This window comes from Neomonachus schauinslandi, chromosome 16 (genome assembly GCF_002201575.2).
Source record: "Neomonachus schauinslandi chromosome 16, ASM220157v2, whole genome shotgun sequence".
In the NCBI taxonomy this organism is placed as follows: Eukaryota; Metazoa; Chordata; class Mammalia; order Carnivora; family Phocidae; genus Neomonachus; species Neomonachus schauinslandi.
In genome coordinates this window covers 29,380,939-29,400,790 of record NC_058418.1, presented here as the reverse complement: position 1 = coordinate 29,400,790, position 19,852 = coordinate 29,380,939, and the positions used below count along the sequence as shown (strand labels likewise).

General features: G+C 43.2%; 2 protein-coding genes across 7 annotated transcripts in view; one reads left to right on the top strand and one right to left on the bottom strand.

Annotated features, from left to right (window-relative positions):
- Positions 1-2,669: 2,669 nt before the first annotated feature.
- On the top strand, positions 2,670-11,904 carry LOC110594279 (AKT interacting protein). Of its 3 annotated transcripts, none has more exons than XM_021705821.2 (10): positions 2,670-2,762; positions 5,410-5,523; positions 6,834-7,039; positions 8,987-9,051; positions 9,135-9,235; positions 9,737-9,825; positions 9,902-10,000; positions 10,093-10,200; positions 10,993-11,053; positions 11,215-11,904. In XM_021705821.2, the coding sequence occupies exons 2-10, from the start codon at positions 5,482-5,484 to the stop codon at positions 11,320-11,322; spliced, it is 879 nt and encodes a 292-aa protein (XP_021561496.1). In that variant the 5' UTR covers positions 2,670-2,762; positions 5,410-5,481; the 3' UTR covers positions 11,323-11,904. The 3 variants fall into 3 exon arrangements, with proteins under 3 accessions (XP_021561496.1, XP_021561494.1, XP_021561495.1); XM_021705819.2 differs by having other exon boundaries at positions 11,212-11,904; XM_021705820.1 differs by lacking the exon at positions 2,670-2,762 and adding an exon at positions 2,914-3,206 and having other exon boundaries at positions 11,212-11,904.
- A 158-nt stretch (positions 11,905-12,062) lies between these two features.
- The window catches only part of RBL2 (RB transcriptional corepressor like 2), a 50,577-nt gene continuing 42,787 nt past the window's right edge, over positions 12,063-19,852 (bottom strand). For all 4 annotated transcript variants that reach the window (XM_021705822.2, XM_044922282.1, XM_044922283.1 and 1 more), the window contains one exon: positions 12,063-13,562. In XM_021705822.2, the coding sequence (XP_021561497.1) occupies positions 13,392-13,562 (171 nt within the window). In that variant the 3' untranslated portion in view covers positions 12,063-13,391. The remainder of the gene's footprint in view (positions 13,563-19,852) is intronic.

The window sequence follows — 19,852 nt, the reverse complement described above, 5'->3', positions numbered from 1 at the left end:
ACCTACCTCCCCCTCCCCAACCATCAGTTTGCTCCCTCTAGTTAAGAGTCTGTTTCTTGGTTTATCTCTTTATTTTTCCTTTTGTTTGTTTCTTAAATTCCACATGAGTGAGATCATATGGTATTTGTCTCTGACTATTTCGCTTAGCATTACACTCTCTAGCTTCATCCATGTTGTTGCAAATGGCAAGATTTCATTCTTTGTTATGGCTGAGTAATATTCCATTTAATAAATAACTAAAATATACACACACACCACATCTTCATCCATTCATCTACCGATGGGACACTTGGGCTGCTTCTATAATTTGACTCTTGTAAATAATGCTGCTGTAAACATAGGGGTGTGTGTATCCCTTTGAATTAGTGTTTTCGTATTTGGGGGAAATAGTATGATTACTGGGATCGTAGGGTAGTTCTATTTTGAATTTTTTGAGGAACCTCCATACTGTTTTCCACTGTGGCTGCACCAGTTTGCGTTCCCACCAACGGTGCAAGAGGGTTCTTTTTTCCCCCACATCCTAGTCGATACTTGCGGCTTCTTGTGTTGTTGATTTTAGCCATTCTGACAGGCTTTCCTGTCAGAATGGCTTACTGTCACTCATCTCGGTGAATGTTCTCACCATCTGCCCAGTAGCTCAGGCCAAAAATCTAGGTGTCATCCATGATACCCCCTTTGTCTTCGTACCCCTACCCCCATGTCTTATCAATGGCCCAGTCCTGTCCATTCCACCTCTTAAATATCTCTGCAATGCATCCCCTTCGCCTTCTCCATCATTACCTTCATGCACCTGTCTCTTGCTCGGCGACTGCAATGGTTTCCCAAAGCTTCTCTGACTCTGGTGGCCTTTTCAAAATACAAACCTGATCATGTCATCGCCCTGCCTCAAGTCCAGGGATCCAGGGTTAATCTTGATTGGCCCTAGCCCATCATGGCAGCCTCATTCCACTTGCCCTTGATTGGTTCAGTTGTGGACGGAGACCCAGTGACTCATCTCGGGTCACTGGAACTCGGGCATTCTTCTGGACGACTTCTGGATAAGGTATTCTTGCTCCTTGGAAAAGACCGTTGGAAGAAAAGGATCCTTTATTTTGCTAGGCATTGTCACATTTGGGTGTGCCTCTGTCCCGAAGCCCGGGGGGGGGCCACTCCCGGAGCTTGCCCTACCTTGTGAGATAAATCCCCTTGCTTTGGGATTGGACTAGAGAGGTGCCAGGGGAGACCACCTGTGGCCAGAGAAAAGGATTTCCTGCTTGCCTTCCTCTTGGTATTGACTGAAACTAATAGTAAGGGCACAACAACATTCATAAGTGTATTCAGCCTGCACAAAAGGAAGTGGCTCAGGAGTGTTTTCGGCTAGGGGAAGAAGTTGGATTTCGGAACCAGCCCTGGGGATTAACAAGAGGAGAGGCTGGCTGGCTGCCTGCCATTCAAGGTCATTTTACCAGGATTTCAAAAGGCAGCCCAAAATGGAACAACCTGATCAGAGACTACTTCTCCTCTGCTGAGGAGTGTAGGATACTGAGCCAGGTGCACAGTGGAAGGGCGTCCAGAGAAAAGGCACCATCGTAAGAAAAGCCGCGGCAGCGTGAAAGCCAAGGGCGGCCATCACAGAATGGGGCTGGAGACAGGCGTGGGAAATGAGAGGGGAACTCGGGAAGGAGGCCAGCATGGGGTGTGCCTTGAAGGTGGGCTGAGTTTAGATTGTTTTGCAGCCCGAACTGGCTTCCGTGGAAAACCTTCGAGCAGTAAAGGGTTAGACGTGGTGAAAGTGTTCTGGATCAGAGGGAGGGTTTGTGGGTAAAAAGACAGGGTCAGGGGACCAGGAGCTATGTTGCCATGGAAGAGGTCCCCAGACTTCAGCGTGCAACAGAATCACCAGAGCAACTTGTGACAGACGTAAATTCCTGGGGCTCACCGCCCCCCCCGGATTCGGATTCTGCAGGTTCAGTCTGATTGGTACATTTTTTAAAAGCTCCTCTGGCAGCGCTACCGCCAAGCGCTGACAGGGCTGAGCTCCCACCATGCGCTCGTCCATTCTGTGACCGGGAACACCGCGTTTCTCAACGTGACATAAAACGTTCCAGTAGGTTCCCTCGACCTGACAGCCACCCCGGCCCCTCCCGCTCCGGGCGGACAGAGGGGGCCCGACGAGGGGGGTCTCGGGGCTCGCGGCGCGCCCCCGGAATGCGGCGCTCCCACCCCCGGCCGCACCCGCCCACAAGTCGCGCTCTCAGGGAAACCGGCCCCGCCCTAGCCCTGCCCCCGCCGGGATTTGGAAAATCCGCACCCTCAGCCTCCCTAAATGGCTGCAGTGGCCACGCATAAACCTGTGGGCGGGCCTCTATGATGACTGACGGATGTCGTAACCAATTACGTTCAGGTACTTGTTTGTTTCCTCCCCATCCCTCCCCTCGGGCCGAGACTTCCGTGACTGACAGTTCACTCTGGGCGCTGTTACATAAGGGGAGGGACAAGTGCTGCCCCACCCGAGCGGAGCAGACTTGATTGGCAGGGCGGAGTGCTGTCGTCCCAACGCCCCCCGGAAGAACGTCCTTGACGGACAGGTATGAGAGCCACTTGGCGCCGGGAGGCTGGGCGGAAGCGTCCGGGCCGAGGGGCGTGGGGCAGGGGGCGGGGCCCGACACCGAGAGCAGGGCGGGGCGGGGAGCAGGCAGGGGCTGGGCTGGCGCTGTGGCCAGAGATGCTGTGGGGCTGCGACGGCGCTCAGCAGCCGGGAGCACTGCGTTGAAAACGCCGAGGTGAGGTGCACTGCCGGGCCGGCTGGGGGGGGACGGGAGGGCCGTGGAGTCTTTAAACCTGGGCCGCTAGCGTCCTCAGCTCGGCATTTGCCTGCCTTACCCGGCGCTCTCGACTCCGTAGCGACGGCGGCCGCACTGGGACATGGGGGCGGGGCCGGGCACCTGTCCGCGTTTGCAGGCACCTGCTGCGCCGGCGGTTGCGGGCGCTGGGAGCTGTCGGGGCGCTGGGCCCGGCGGCCTGAGGGAGGGAGGCGGGCCCGACCGGCTCACCCCGTCCGCGGCCCGCCCTCCCCGCCTCCGTCCTGCGCCGTGGTTGGGGGTGGGGGCGTCCTCGAGCCCTGGAGGCCCTCGGCTCCCCACCGGAGGGGCTCGCGGGCCCCGGGTCGGCCTCGAGCTAGCTGCGAAGCAGGGACATGGCCCCTGCCTTGCCTCACCTCGAGACAGGTTTGTCCGGATTCCGTGCGTGTGTGGAGATGGATTTACGCCCCGGGCGAGGGTGCCGGTCCCGGCTGTCCACAGCGAGTCGCCGGGCCAGGGTCGAGGCTGTTTTTCGTCCGTTCTCGGTGCTGTATTCTGTCTCCTCTTAACGTGGAATATAAGGCTGTTCGGGGTGATGTATTAAGTTAGTGGCTATTTAGGGGCCGTGGCACGTAGGAAAGCAGCACCCTTCTTCTAAGTTTTGGCTCAAGCCACGCTCAGATCATTTGTACAGGTCCACTGATTTCTGAGCTGTATGACGTAAAGGAAGACCGTCCTGTTTGGTTTGTATGGCCGAACCAGCAGAAATTCTCAAATTGTGTCCTAAGGCTTCCTTCCATCTACGTCACTCCTGTTGGAAAATGCTGAACCCAGTCTGGGTAGACTAGACATCTGAGAGTGTAGTTATTCTCTAAAAGTGTGCTAGTTACTTCAGGTGATTATGATGCTCCTGGAAACAGGCAGCAGTAGAAACTACCTCCTGCTTAAAGAGAACAGGAACTGGGGGCAAGTTTGGATTCTTAAAGGCAAAGTTACAGACTTATTAGGTGTTAGACTTGGAAGGGACCATACAGGTGAATGAATCACTCGGGTAAATTTACATGGTGGTGAGCACTGTGTCCCAAGGGGAGGGGATCCTCTGTTAAGTCATATGTGTCCTAGATGACAGCTGGGTGCTGTACATTACTCTGGATCTGAAAACCAACGTTTTCATTTGGGCCAAACGGGAACATGCCTGCACACATTTTTGATGTCCCAACCATTCTCTTCTGTGCCCTAGTCGCCTTTAAAGGCAGATTTGTGGAGAGCTCTCAGCAATAAGTTGCTGTTTATTGGGTGTAAGTCAACAGGTTAGCGGAAGAACCAGGAGCCTCATTCCTTTGATTTAATTACTGGGTGGCATTATGTCGTGGAAGGAAAACAGCAGTAATTGGCACGGGCGAGGTATAGGAGACTTGGTACCCACCTGCGGATATCATAGGCTTGTCATAAAACAAATTTTTGCTGTCAGGGACATTTGGTACAGGGTTCTCTAATGATTTGCTTCTTATGAATTTAGTAGAATATTGCTAAGTTTTGACCCTTTTAACCTTCAGCCTTTTGGATGGGTGCAAGTAGGAATTCAGAGAAGGAGCTCTGCTTTCCACATAACCGAGCCTGCGGAGAATCACCAGAGCGGAGAAGTTGTTCTTACAGCTTGGCTTGCTGCTTTTCCTCTGCCTCCTCCTCTGTATTTTTAGTAAATGACCCACTGACTTTGTGACCTTTGAGGCATACTTTATTGTCCACTACTTGAAGCTTTGCTGGGAGATTTGTTTGTGAAATGTCTCTGCACTCCTCTGTTGCGTTGATATGTACTGCTTGGCCATTCCTTCAGCATCTAATTCGGTAATTTCCACACATTAAGCAGAGAAAAAGACCATTTCTCGGGGATGATCCTGCCAGGACCCAGTTATCCCTCTCTAGCTTACCTGCTCTACCTTCTCTCTGTTATGTCTTTGGCTACTAGTTTTGCTGGGAAGAGTAATTTTTTTTTTTTAAAGATTTTATTTATTTATTCATGAGAGACAGAGAGAGGCAGAGGGAGAAGCAGGCTCCCAAGGAGCAGGGAGCCCGATGTGGGACTTGATCCCAGGACCCTGGGATCATGACCTGAGCCGAAGGCAGACGCTTAACCATCTGAGCCACCCAGGCGCCCACTGGGAAGAGTAATTTTAAGACACAAATCAACCCCTTGGCTCTTTAATTCCTGTAGCCCTGAACAGTGACGGGCCTTTGGCGTATGTGGGTACAGTGCATCCTGCACCAGCTTTCCCTGTAACCGAAGGCCTACATATTAGGCTAGGAGCAACTGTTGTAGTCTGTCCGTATCTTCTGCATTTCTGGCACCAAAGCTGAACTGTGTCACTGAATATTCTGAATCCTGGCCAAGGACTCATTACACAGATTCCTGTAGGCATTTAAAGGTGGGAAAGAAAGTGGATTCAGAAGAGGGAGGGGGTATTGAAGGGAACTTTCTGAACACTTTTTCCCCCTAATTTTTATAGCTATATATTATATAATGTTATGTTGAATTTCTATTTAGAGTGTCAGATTTAGTTCTTAACTATTTTAGAAATCTTAACTGTTGATGTTGGTATGTTTCTATGTTTTCCCATCTCATTTTTAGGTAAAGTGATTTCTGAGGACAGAAGAGTTTGATGACACAGACCACTGAATTTCTTTGTTTGGAGTCCACGTTATGAACCCTTTCTGGAGCATGTCTGCAAGTTCTGTCCGCAAAGTAGGTATAGTTAATAAACTTAGCGAGGAAACCCATTTGAGTCAAAGTAGAGGTCAAAAATAATTCATTCCGAGGTTGCCTATAATCTTAACAAAATTAGCTGGCTTTGCTTAGCTTTTTTTTTTCCTTAAGTTTATTTTTTTTTTTAGTAATCTCTATACCCAACGTGGGGCTCGAACTCAAAACCCTGAGATCAAGAATCTTCCGATGGAGCCAGCCAGGCACCCCTAGGTTTTACTTTTGAAAAATAATTATTTTGCTGATTAAAGTTAGTTTCTGAGACTGAGATAGCATCTCAAATAGAAATCGTCCTGGTAATTACAATTCTAAGATTATTTTTTATGGTATATTTACACATGATGAAATTTGGGACACATAATTGTAGTAGTCTTTTTACTAATTTGCAAGATTCCACAGTCAGAGCAGCTTTGAGAAAGACCAGTCCAATGTGGCCAACTCAGACTTGAGGGCACTGGTTTAATTTTTCCAAACAAAATGTCCATTTTTAAATTGCAAAGACAGTACATTTTAGGAAAGCTTAAAAAATGCAGACAAAAAGAGAATGAATACAACCCATAACCCCACGTCTAAGAGACCACCGCCAGGAATCATCTTTTTTCCTCTGCGCATGATATCCATTTTTAATGCAGGTAATTTAAACAGCCTTTGGCTGTACTTGAGCCAAGGAAGTGCCTATGACATGGTGGTTTCATCTCTGACTCATGTAGACCTTTGTCTTTGACTCAGGCTGACTGACAGTCTGTGCCGGGGAGAGTCCAAATGTCGATCATCTCCATCAGGGACAAGATCAGAATCAGAGCAGCGCAAGTGAGAACGTAGCTTCATTCGTTGTTTCTAAGCGAGGTACTCATGCCAGGTGGTGGCTAGTTTGAGTCACCTCTACCGTTGGTTTTGAGCCGCTTCACACCTGACCTTCTACAGCACGTAGGAGCCAAGGGACTCTTCTCGTACAGTTGTCTAATTGCTAAGTAACCCCTTGCCCTCTTTTTGGGGTCACCAGAGGAAACCATTTCTTTCTCTGTTTCGTGTACATCCTGTAAATATTGGCATTGTTTTTGTGGGATGTAGCTTTAAAAATTTTTCCTGTTGCTTTAGTCTTCCTTTAGCTTTGTTCTCTTTCTAATGGCCTGCCTACTCAGAGGACTTTCTACTCCTCCTGGTCGTGGTGCTAGAACATCCTTGTGAAAGAGTCATTCCAGCTTTTAGGTTAGGGATAAGCGTACGTCACATGTACTCTCGTGATTTAAGAATCATGCTAACAGATGTTCTCACCACTTCATCTTGAATAGCGATCTGATGGTGAAGAGAAGGCATTAGCAGGGGACGTGATAACCAGCCCTCCACGCGCCGCCCCGAAGAAACAGCTGCCTTGTATTCCCAAAAACGCTCTGCCCATAACTAAGCCTACATCCCCCGCCCCAGCAGCACAGTCAGCAAATGGCACACATGCTTCTTATGGACCCTTCTACCTGGAATACTCTCTTCTTGCAGAATTGTAAGTGCTTAAACTATCTGGTTAGATTTTGACTGACCTTTGAAGGTGAAAAATGAAATTTATTCTGGTGCACTCCGTAAATGCCTGTGTCGTTCAATCTTAAAGCTCAAATGCGTCCCCCTCCAATATCAGGTAAATAAGATTTAAAGGCAAACATGGGCTTGCATTTCCGTGTCTGTTTTGGAGAGCAAGAGGAAGAGATGAAGACGAAGCACCTAAAGTCGGTCAGGAACGGAGTAATTTTGGTGTTCCTTTATATGAGGTGAGGAAGTCCCCGCCTGAGGGGGCGCTTGTGGAGAGCGGGACAGTGGGAGGTAGTAATCTGTGCCCTCTTGGGTCAGACCCAGCCGGAGGCTCGTGCTCCCCTGTGGTGCTCACCTTGAAAGAGGCGACAGACTGAGGAGAGGGTCCCAGTAGGCCGAGGTCAGGAAGCCAGACCTCAGGAGCCAACAGTTGAAGGAACTGGAACCGCCGACTCGGAGAAGAGACCACGTAGGAGGTACTTATTAAAGCTGCCCTCGTGTATTTGAAGGCCTGTCATTACAAAGGGGATTGGACTCCTGCCTTGTGACCCGCAGAGGCAGAAGTAGGCAGTGACAGGGAAGTCACAAAGACTCGGGCTCCGTGCAGGTGAGAACCGGACGAGTCCCAGCAGCTGAAAGTCGGACTGAAGTCACACATGTCGGTAGCGGGAGGCGAGGAGCGTGCCCAGCGTGCTGGCCACGCCGACCGCAGGGGCTCGGGCAGTGTCGGGTTTGATCCCGTGTTCCTGGGGCCCAGGTGTGGAGGATGAGTTCTTGATTTCTGTCATTAAGTTCCTTTGCACAGCATCCTCAAGCGTTCCCTCGCTGTACTCTTGTGGGAGCGGTCAGAGGGTCTGCGGCCCCAGCGCCGTAGTGGTCCCTCCGGCTTTATAATGGAGGCCTTGTGTGTGAGGCTGGGCAGCGAGTTGGACAGGCGTCTATTGTGGCCCGAATCTGCTGTCTGTATTAGCACACAGACTGGCCTCACTGGAGCAGATGCACCTGCTGCTGACATGCTGAATCTTAGTGACTTAAACACGGAGTAAAGGATTAAAAATAAGTGTGATGGTAAATAGGTAATAACAGACAACGAAGGTTCAACAAGTTGTTTCTCAATAAAATTCAGGCTTGGCAGGTTAAACATGTTTTAAGGCCCGAGGTCAGCATTGTTCCAGCTCCGGTCTCAGCCTTACTCCTTTCGGCACACAGTGATGAGGCCCCCAGAGAGCTGGCACTGCCTTTGTCGGCGCACTTGTCTTCCCTTGCCGCAGGGCCCACAGAGGTCAGGCGCCCGGGTTGGGGGGTCGCTTGAGAGGGAGAGCATAGGGGGAGCGCCTCACACACATGCCTGCCTTCACCAAGAATGCTGCAAATCTGAACACGGCCCTCTGCCACATGGACTGGTGTTCACACTTAAAAGGACACTGAAGTGATGGCAGTTCCATGGAACTTTTATCCTTACTACCTAAAATTGTGCTTCAGGAGTCTTTTGAATGTGTGTGGGTGCAATCTATTGTCTACAGTCACAAAAGCAAAAATTGTACACTCTTTTCCCTAAAATTTAATGTCCAGCATATTAAATCAGGTTGCATTGTACAGCATTCCCTACTGGTTGGTTTCCAAGGTGATGTTTTGGGAAAGTTGATTTCTGGGAGGAAAACTTGATTCTTTGTGTATCCCTGCTTGGCTTGAATTTATTCGTCTGGGGCCCTCTCTGGTTCCTGTTTCTCTATGAGCTTTGTCTGTAAAGCTGGGAAATGGGCGAGAGTCTGGGCCAGGTGAGGTGGTGAAGACTTGGCTTGTGTATGAGCTGTTGGCTGCCCCTCGAGGGACTAGTCCTTCTCTCGAAAAGTGAGTGTAGGGTTGTTTGATCTGTATGTGTCATTTACATCCGTACAATTTCATTATTCTGCTTCTGTTTTAGTACCTTGGTTGTGAAGCAGAAGCTACCAGGTGTCTATGTGCAGCCATCTTACCGCTCTGCATTAAGTAAGAAGGAGTCACTCTTAATTTCTAGTATATTGGTTCCTCTAACACAAACTTGGGCCTTAACTGTTTATTTTTTCCCACAGTGTGGTTTGGAGTCATATTCATACGGCACGGACTGTATCAAGATGGTGTGTTTAAGTTTACAGTTTACATCCCTGACAACTACCCAGATGGTGACTGCCCAGTAAGCAACTGAAGTCAAGTCTGGCTTCACTTGTTGGGTCTGAGGAGGGCTTAAAGGGCTTGAAAGATTTCTTGGTTCTTTTCCTGAGCTCATGATTTTACGATTTCAGTTTCCCAAAATGTTTTGTCTACACAGTCCGTCTTTGAAGGGGATTGTTGTGCTTTGTTGCATCTGCTGCCACGCCGGCCTCTGCCGTTAGTTTTCCTTGTTTCTCTGCTCGGGGTGTGCGAGGGAGGCTGGCGGCCACCCTATATCCAGCACCAACCATGCGCATGGCAACGCTGTGCTACAGCAGGGCCCCGGGGGACCTCCCCCCCCCCCCCCCCGCTGCAAAATTGAGTTTTACGGGAAGATGGTAGAAGTTGTCAAGTATCCCTCTTGAGGCAGCTGTTTGACTTAAAACACCGTGACTGCCTTGTCCTGAAGCTCCCTTTACACATGTCTGTATGGGCCTAATAAGCTCCTTGCTTCCATTAAAGACACGTCTCTCTTTAAACACAGCGCTTGGTGTTTGATATTCCCGTCTTTCACCCACTAGTCGATCCCACCTCAGGTGAACTGGATGTGAAGAGAGCGTTTGCAAAATGGAGGTTAGTAAATAAGGTTTACTTTGGGAACCTAAGTCAGCAAAAGGATGCTTCAGTGATCCTACGTGTTTCTCTTTAGGCGGAACCATAATCATATTTGGCAAGTTTTAATGTACGCAAGGAGAGTGTTCTACAAGATTGATACATCAAGCCCCTTAAACCCAGAGGCTGCAGTGCTGTATGTTACTTTGCTTTGTCCTTTTAGATAAATTTGAAAATGCAGCTAAGTAGATTATGTTGGTAACTTTTTGAATTAAACTTTTAACACAGGTATGAAAAAGATGTTCAGCTTTTTAAAAGTAAAGTGGTTGACAGTGTTAAGATGTGCACTGCTCGTTTGTTTGACCAACCTAAAATAGAAGACCCCTATGCAATTAGGTAAGTGGTACATGATCTAGATAAATTGCACTTTGCCGTCCTGTACTTCCATGTTCCGGGTGGTCTTAGAATGGGGATTTAAAAGGAAAGTGTATCATCTGTTAGCCTCCAACCTTTATAATTTATTGGCTGCTCGCTTTCTGATAGCTCCCGAGTATCCCTTAAACAGAAAGCTGTATGTCGACTGGCATATTGTGCCAACGCAAGCTACTGAGTGACTCTGATTTCCTAAGGCTCCTTGTCATGTGCATGTTCAAATGTCCAGACTTTGCTTTTCAGCCGGCAGTTGTAGCTGGAGCCCCTCCCACTGCCATATCCCCCCTCCCCCGACGTTCAGATTTGGGGAAAGGAGGGAGACTGAAGAGTGAACAGTGGGCTACTTTAGCACTATGATACTTAACCTTAGACGCATCACTGAGGAATTGGTGATTTAGCTCTCTGGGAGGTTGCGTGGTACAGTGGGTAAGAGCTTGGCCTCTGTGGGATAGACGGGCTGGCCTTTGCGCTTACTGACTTGGCTGACCCAGAGCAATGACTTAATTTGACTGCCACACATTCTTCATCTCTAAACAACAGTACTTCAGGGATGGTTGTGAGGCTGAAATGAGCTGACGCGTGTAAGTGCTTTATAAGGGATAGTTACCCTGTGAGAGAATCATCTAGAGTCACATCTAAAACTTACATGTTGACAACAGAGTATTGCTCCTTGTTAAGTTTTGTTAAGGGAATAAATGGATATTCTACAAATTTAGTAAGCCAAAGCAGTTTTTTAATATTTTTCTCTTCCTTAAGCTTTTCTCCATGGAATCCTTCTGTACATGATGAAGCCAGAGAGAAGATGCTGACTCAGAAGGTAAGTACATAACCATTTTCGAAATCATTAACTGTTTCCTTTCGGAAATGTCTTCATTGGAGACTATTATGTACAAATAACTTTTTGGGAAATGAGTTTGTACAGTGCCAATGTCTCCATCAGTCCTATTTTTAATGTCTGTTTTTGATTATGCCTAGAAGAAGCCTGAAGAACAGCACAATAAAAGTGTTCATGTTGCTGGCCTGTCATGGGTAAAGCCTGGTTCAGTACAACCTTTCAGTAAAGAAGAGAAAACAGTAGCAACTTAAGCGCTGGTGAATCTGGTGCACCGTGCACTTTCCTGCCGGACTCGGGCCTAGTTAGAGCTGACCGATGGCAAAGGACTGCCGGAAGAGTAAAACTGTGCAAACGAGGACTGGTATCAGTGTGTCCGTGTATGCTTAGGTTCTAACAGCAAGTTTTGGAAACCTCTCTTTAAGTAATGCATTACTTCCGTCAGTTGTGTCTTTAGGGTGGTTATCTAGTTCAGTACTCCAAATTATTGGGGATCTCGAGGCTTAAGTATTTTTCTGAATATAACGCTAAAGGTAAGTTACATTCATTTAAACTAATAGAGTAGACAGAGTTCGGCACTCTCTAATGACTCTGACATCTGTGGTTTCAGTTGTATATATGTTTGTTAGGACGTGAAGAGAGGTAGAGAGCAGGTTCCATAGCTGATTAGCACTTGTGAGTGGAAGATCATCTGAACCTCAGTCTTCAGCCAGCTACCAGGTGTCTATGTGTTTTACTGATTGATTTACAGACTTCTATCAATCACTGAGGTACACATTAGGTGAGTGAGAGGAAACCAGAACACTAGTTCATAGTTTTTTTTTTTTTTTTTTTTTTTTAAGGCAAATTACTTATTACTGTATTTTTATGGCAGGAGGGAGAAAGTGTTAAAACGGTTTCTAATGAAGTCAGATATTTAAATGATGAATGACTAATGTGTTTTGTAGAGACAAAATAAACCAATAAATGATTGTTCTTTGTCATTTATGCAGGAAACTAAATACCCCTTTCTCAATATAACTAAAAGATTAACTTATAAATGCTTTATTGAAAAATACACTTATTTTCATATAAAATTACAGTAGCAGTAAGTATCTTGAGAGGTTTTATAAATATTTTTGCACCACTATTCTAACTGAACAGTGTAAGTTCCATATTTCTTTCAGAGCAATATGAAGTTACCCAGTAACTTGGTTTATACTGATTCAATTTACAATTGAATTTTCTCCCTAATAAGATTATTCATTCAACTTTAAAACTGCTGGAACAAGAGTGATTAATAAAGGTATATATAGATAATTCAATAGCTGTTAAATAACATTTCTAATTTTTATAAATGGTACTATGTACTAATAAAAACCTAAATTCTCCAATCTGTTTTTTAAACTGCCAGGAACACACCCAAAGATATCTTAAATTTATCACCTTAATAGACACATGTCTTTCAGATAACTACCTCCTAAAGAAGAGGTCATAATTTTTCATATTCCCTAATTCAACTTGATTTACAATCTTTACTTAGCCAACTGATCCTTATTAACAACAAAAAACTGGAGAATTTAAAACACATGCCCAAAGGTGGCTACTGGGGCTTGAACAGTTTAAAAAAAGTACAAAAGCATCAAAGATGATATTGCATGTTTAGCCTGGAAGTTTTGTACTTCATAAAGTTCACATTGTAGAAAGTGCCATCGCAAATATACAGCAAAATCTGGGTTACAAAATCATGCTTCTTACAGCCCTAAAGTGCCACTTCTTATTACAAGTCCACTCACACATTGCACACCAAACAATCCAGCACTTACCACACTGTACCACACCTAACGGGGAGAGGGAAGAATTACACAAAGGGAATGGGAGACTTGGGATAATAATCTAGGAGCTCCAGATCTGGGCTCTCTCCCTTGTTCTGTTTCAGGAATGCAAAAACCTCCTAACTCCTACCAAGCGTTTTGGGACAAACACCTAAGTTTTTGTTTTGCTTTTCATGAGGGCCAGAAGCTGACCACAAAACAGGTAGGAATGAACAGAAACCCAGTCCCTCTGCCTGAGTACGTCAACAGAGACCTCTTACACATATATTTGAGCACGCTTTGTTCCCTGTAATACTTGCAAAAGCGTTGCTGAAGAGTTAAAACATCCGTGTTTGGATTCTAAGCAGCCTTGATGGAAAGCACTGAGTGGTAGGAAAAAGGCAGTTGGGATGAGTAGAGATATCCCAAGGATACCAGAAGATTGGGAAAAGCCCCATAATCTAGCATGCATTTAATGGTGCTGCTGAACAGAGTTTGTGAAAAGACAGTTTCAGTACAATAGACTAACCTCAGTGAGCACCTCGGTCATTAGCTACATCTTGGAGACGGCGTAATAAGGCAGAATGATTTTCCGGGCAAATTCTTTTTGCGGGTGATTCACTTCCATCTTCCAAAAGAATCCCTCTCTTTTTGGTTGGAGTTTCTCCTGTCCGTATCATACTGTTAATTTCTCTCAATCTCTAGAGTGGGGAAAAAAAAAATACAAAACTTTAAATTCTAATACGCAGAGTTCAGTGGTAAGTCAAAGAACCTCAAATGAGTTAAGAATTTAACTTAAAGAGTTTGAACATCTTTATAAAGAAAAGACCTACTAAATTATACATCCTCCGATTTCACTTCTCAGCTGGCCAACACTGATGACTATCTGGGTTGGAGGGCAGAGTATTTTTTAACAAGCTCTAGGGGTGATTCTGATGTACACTTTTCCAAAAATAAGAGTTTGCAAATTTGTGATTTTTTTTTTCTACAGTAGTTATGGAGCATTACCTTGCTACGCCATAGTTAGTCAATTCCACACGTCTCCGTTTTTCTTTTTTAAAAAATAGTGTGATTTTACACAGTATTATGCCCTTTTCAGTCTAGTGTTACTCATTTTTTTTTAGCAGTTCTCAACTGGAATTTCACAGTACAAGTAAGCCTGAATTCCCTAAGGTATCCATTGTAGGTAATTTATTAGTATGATCTAGAAGGTACTAGTTATTTTTCATCCTTGGGAGAACTGAGAAAAATTTGGCAAGTTATTTTCTGTGTTCTGTGGTTAATGTGAGGAACCCTGATTGAGGAAAAACTGCCTGGATGCTAGTGAGACTGGACCTATATATAGTGCCTTTAGCATTAAGTTTCTCCAAAGCCCCAAAAGTCAGTTGCCATGTTATTTTCTGGTAGTTTGTTGGTCACAAATTTTTTTTCACATGCTGCTTTGCTTCACTATCCATGTTTCCTTATGGAAAATATACTCAACCATATTCACCTGGGTTTATTAACAGAAAATCTCAAACAGGAAAGTAGGCAGAGGAGAGTAATGAATCCTCCCGTAACTACCACCCCACTGCACCAATTTTGGCCAGTCTTACTTGAGCTATACCCTCATTCATTTCCCATTCACCAGATTGTTTTAAAGCTAATCCTAGACTTATTCATATTTTATTCTTTATTTAAAAATTTTTCTGAGGTTTTAAATAAAATCACCAGTGTTCTTATTAGCATATGCACCTTCTCAAATCTTAACCACCTTAAGAAAGCTTTCCTTTGACTTTCTCTTCTACCCACTTGGATTCCTAATCTCTAGTTTCCTATTTACTTGAATATTCCTTAAATTGTTATTGTATAAATGTTATTTGTATATAGTGTCTACATATTATATGAAATAAGTGTATAACTAAATGTACATAGCATTTATACCATACGTTAATATATAGTACATTAATATGTTAAATTACATTACATATAATTTATATACAATACACAGTATCTTACACATCACTATTTACACAATATGTACATATTTAGAACACGAATAAATTCTTATTCCAAAAAAAAAATTCATACAGATATATGCTGAGATTTCTTGTCCTCACCAGTTCCTGGGACACCTGTTACTTTTTCATTCACTAAACAAATCAGGCTTACTTATAGCCTCTGCTTTCTATCTACGAATGCACTCACTAGAAATGTTAATATTGTCTATTTAAAGTGAGGTTTTAAAAAAAAAAAAAAATTGAAACAGCAGGGGTGCCTGGATAAGCTCAGTCACAGTTAAGCCTCTGACCCTTGACCTCAGCTCAGGTCTTAATCTCAGGGTCGTGAGTTCAAGTGCCATGTTGGGCTCCATGCTGGGTGTGGAGCCTACTTAAAAAAATGGAAATGGCATATTTTATGTCTTGTTTGGAATATTTGTTCAACTGACATTGCATCTTAGATCTTATCAGCATATATATCAGTATATATCCCATATCAGTCTATATGCACATCTCTTTAGTTGCTATACAGTATTGTATGTCTATCATAGTTTAATCCCCTATTAATGTATTTTTTTCCTCCCAGTTGTTTAATACTACAAACAATGTTAACAATACTCAACAGGCTGTACCAGTCCACTGAAACTGCCCTGACAAGTGTCACTAATGATCCCAAGTCATGTTAATTACCTTGCGTGGTATTTTAGAATTCTTTTCTCATGGTAGTGTGTAAATGTTAGACTATTACAGGTTGGTTCTAGACTCAAGGTACTTCTGATCTCAGCTATCCTCTATTAAGTCATGATGACAAATGTTTCTTCAACAGTCTAATTTTGCTTTTATTGGAGAAACTCTCAATTCTATGCAATTTTTTTTTTTTAAATCTTTCCAGGTGGTGATAGGCAAGATTGAAAGCCACCAATCTAGATGCTTGATCTTTTTTTGCACAAAATGTCATTTTTTAAAGGTTTACCTACAGTAAAATTCACCCATATAAATTGTACACTGGTGAATGTTTTGACAATCATGTAACTACCACAGTGAAGAACAGTTTCTTCATTCCCCAAAATTCCCACATTGCTAGTTAAGCTACTCACCCCCAGCCAGCAAGCACTGATGATGTTCCCTGTCCCTATAGTTTGCCTTTTCTAGAATTTCATAGAAATGAAACCCTACAGTAAGTGGCCTACCAAATCCAGTGTCTTTCACTAAAGCACCAATGTACTTAAGGTTCGTCTGTGTTGCTGGGTGTATCAGTAGTTTGTTCCCCTTTACGGCAAAGCAGTTGGCCATTATCCGGGTGTACCACAGGTCTGCTTATCTGTTAGCCAGCTGGAGGACATCTGGGTTGTTTCCCACTTTTTGGCAATTAGGAATAGTCTTAAACGTTCATGTACATGTTTTTGTATGAACCTTGGGTGAATACCTAGAAGTGAAATTACTGGTTATATCGTAAGGGCATGTTTATAAGAAAATGCCAAACTATTTTCCAGGTGTTAGAGCTATGCTGAATCATTCTGCATTCTCACTAGGGATATATAAAAGTTCCAAGTGCTCCACATCATTGCCAGAATTTGTTACTGTCATTTTTTGGTTTTAGCCATCCTAATAGGCATGTAATGGATGAAGTGTGTTAAATCTTTTGTCTGATTTTAAATTTGGTTGGTTGGCTTTCCTTTTGCATTTTGATAATCCTTTATAGTTGCAGAAATAAATCCTTTATCAGATAAGAGGTTTGTAAACTTTTCTCCCAGTTTGCGGCTTGTTTTTTCTATCTTTTAAAGAGCAGGAATTCTTAATTTTGATGAAGTTTGATTTATCGGTCTTTTATGGATTGTGCTTTTGATTCTGTTATCTAAGAAGTCTTTGTGTAAACCATGTTCACTAAGATTTTGTTCCCCTATGGTTTCTCCTCGAAGTTTCTTAAGTTTTACACTTGGGTCCATGGTCCATTTTGATTCATTTTTATATGTGGTACAGAGTATGGGTGCAAGTTTACTATTTGTATATGGTTATCTAGTTGTTCAGCACCATCTATTGAACAACTAAATTACTTTTGCACCTTTGTTGACAATCAGTTGACCATGTATATGTGGTCTATTTCTGGATTTTATTCTATCGATCTGTATGTCTGTCCTTTCACCAATACCACATTGTCTTGATTACCATAGCTTCATAGTGAAGTCTTGAAATCAGATAGTGTGGGTCTTCCAACTTTTTCAAAATTGTTTTAATTATTCTAGTTCCTTTGCATTTTCATATACATTTTGGAACCAGTTTGTTGCAGATAATTCTGCTGGGACTTTGTCAGGAATTGGATTGAATATATAGATCAAGTGGAAGAAAACAGACCTCTTGAAAATGTCATCCAATTCATGAACATGGAATTTCTCCATTTTCAGTCTTTCCTTCATCAGTGTTGCATAGGTCTCGGGATATGAGTCTTGTACATCTTTTGTCAAAACTTATCCCTAAGTTGTTGTTGTTTTGTTTTTTGTTTGTCCAGTATGGGGCTTGAACTCACAACCCTGAGATCAAGACCTGAGCTGAGATCAAGAGCTGGATGCTTACTGACTGAGCCAGTCAGGTACCCCTCAAAGTATTTAATGTTATGGTGCTTTAGAAAATTTTTACTCCTTACTTGTTGCTAGTATATAGAAATAAATTTGATTTTTTTTTAAAGATTTTATTTATTTGACAGATCACAAGTAGGCAGACAGGCAGGGAGAGGGAGAAGCAGGCTCCCTGCTGAGCACAGAGCCCGATACGGGGTTCGATCCCGGGACCCTGGGATAATGACCTGAGCCGAAGGCAGATGCTTAACCGACTGAGCCACCCAGGTGCCCCAAATTTGATTTTTATATATTAGTCATATAACCTTGCTAATCTTATTAGTTCCACTAACATTTTTTAGATTTTGATCTTTCTATAGAGAAAATCATGTGTGAATGGAGACAGTTTTATTTTTTCCTTTTCAGTCTGTATGCCTTCTTTATCTTGCCTTATATATGTGAGGGCCTAGAGTTATGTTCAATAGGAGTGGTGAGCAGATATCCTTGCCTTGTTCCTGATCTTAAGAGTGGACATCTAGGGGCGCCTGGGTGGCTCAGTTGGTTAAGCGACTGCCTTCGGCTCAGGTCATGATCCTGGAGTCCCGGGATCGAGTCCCGCATCGGGCTCCCTGCTCGGCAGGGAGTCTGCTTCTCCCTCTGGCCCTCCTCCCTCTCATGCTCTCTGTCTCTCATTCTCTCTGTCTCAAATAAATAATAAAAAATCTTAAAAAAAAAAAAAAAAAAAGAGTGGACATCTAAATGCCTTCTAAGTATGATGGTAGCTGCAGATATTTTTGGTATGCAGTCTGGATCAGATTGAGGAAGTTCCTGAGAGGTTTTATCATGAATAAATGTTTTGTTTTGTCAAATGTTTTTTCTTCAACTACTGCGATAAATTATCACCTTCACTTTTTAGAAGAGTTTGTATAGAACTGGCATTACAGTTGACTTTTGAACAATATGGGTTTGACCTGAATGGGTCAACTTACACTTGATTTTTTTTTGATGATTTTAATATTTTCATTTATTTTAAGAATACAGTACATAATATATATACAGAATACATGTTAGCTGTTTATGTTCTCGGTAGGGTTTCCAGTCAATAGTAGGCTATTAATAGTTAACTTTTGGGGAGTCAAAAGTTATACACAGATGTTTAACTGCATGGGGCATGGTGTCCTAACCCCCATGTTGTGCAAGGGTCAACTGTATCTTCCTTAAGTATTTGGTAGAATTTATCATTGAAGCCATCTGGGGCTATAGCTTCCTTTGAGAGGATGTTTTTAAATTACAAATTCAGTTCATTTAATAGATACAGGGTCACTGAGATTACTTGAGTATGTTTTAGAAGTCTGTGTCTTTCAAGGAATTCCATTTCATCTGCAGTATTACATTTATTGGCAAAAAGTTGTTTAACCTTCATTATATATTCTTAATATCTGTAGGACCTGTACTGATAGCTCCCATTTCTGATCTTAGTGATTCATCATTTCTTTTTTAATCCTGATTAGTCTGTACAGAGCTGTATCAGTATTTTAAAAATCTTCTCAAAAAACCCTGGTTTTTAATGGTCTTAATTTTCTGTATTTTGTCTATTTCACTGATTCCTGCCTTTTTGTCTAGTTGTTTAGGGTGAAATCTTAGGTCACTAATTTGGGACCTTCTTTTCTCACATAAGTATTTTAGTGCTATAAATTTCCCTCTCTTAGCACTCCTCTTGCTGCGTCCCACAAATTTTGGTATGTCAGGCTTTCATTTTCATTTAGTTCAAAATACTTTCTAATTTCTTTTCTTCTTTGACTCAGAAATATGCAATTTAGTCTGCAAAAATTGGGGGGTTTTCAGGTATCTCTGTTACTGATTTCTGATTTGATTCTGTTGTGGTAAAAGAAAATACATTATTTGAATCCTTTAAAAATTTTTTTTATAGTCCTCAATGTGGTCTGTCTCGGTAAATGTTCCATGTGCACCTGATGCTGCTGGAGTGTTCTATAAATGTCAGTTAGCCAATTTGGTTGTTCACATCTTGAATATCCTTAGTGATTTTTTTCTGTTTACTTGTTCTATCAATGATGTTGAAATCTCTGGATTATAAATTTCTTTTTCTATTTAGGATTTTATGCCCTGTGACTGGGAAATGACCTTCATTATCAGTGATAATGTTCTTATTAATGATATGAAAGTTGGGAGTGGCTACATTAATTACTACTGTTAGCAGATTATATATAACCTTTTCCATCCTTTTACCTTTTTTTAAAAAACCGCTTTATTGGGATATAGTTCACATACCATACAATTCACCCATTTGAGGTGTACAAGTCCATGGTTTTTAGTATGTTCCTAGAGTTGTGCAATCATTACCACATTTAATTGTTCAATTCAGTACCACATGTGCCCATTAACAGAAACCCTCCATTCCTCCCAGACCTAGGCAATCACTAATCCACTTTGTGCTTCTAT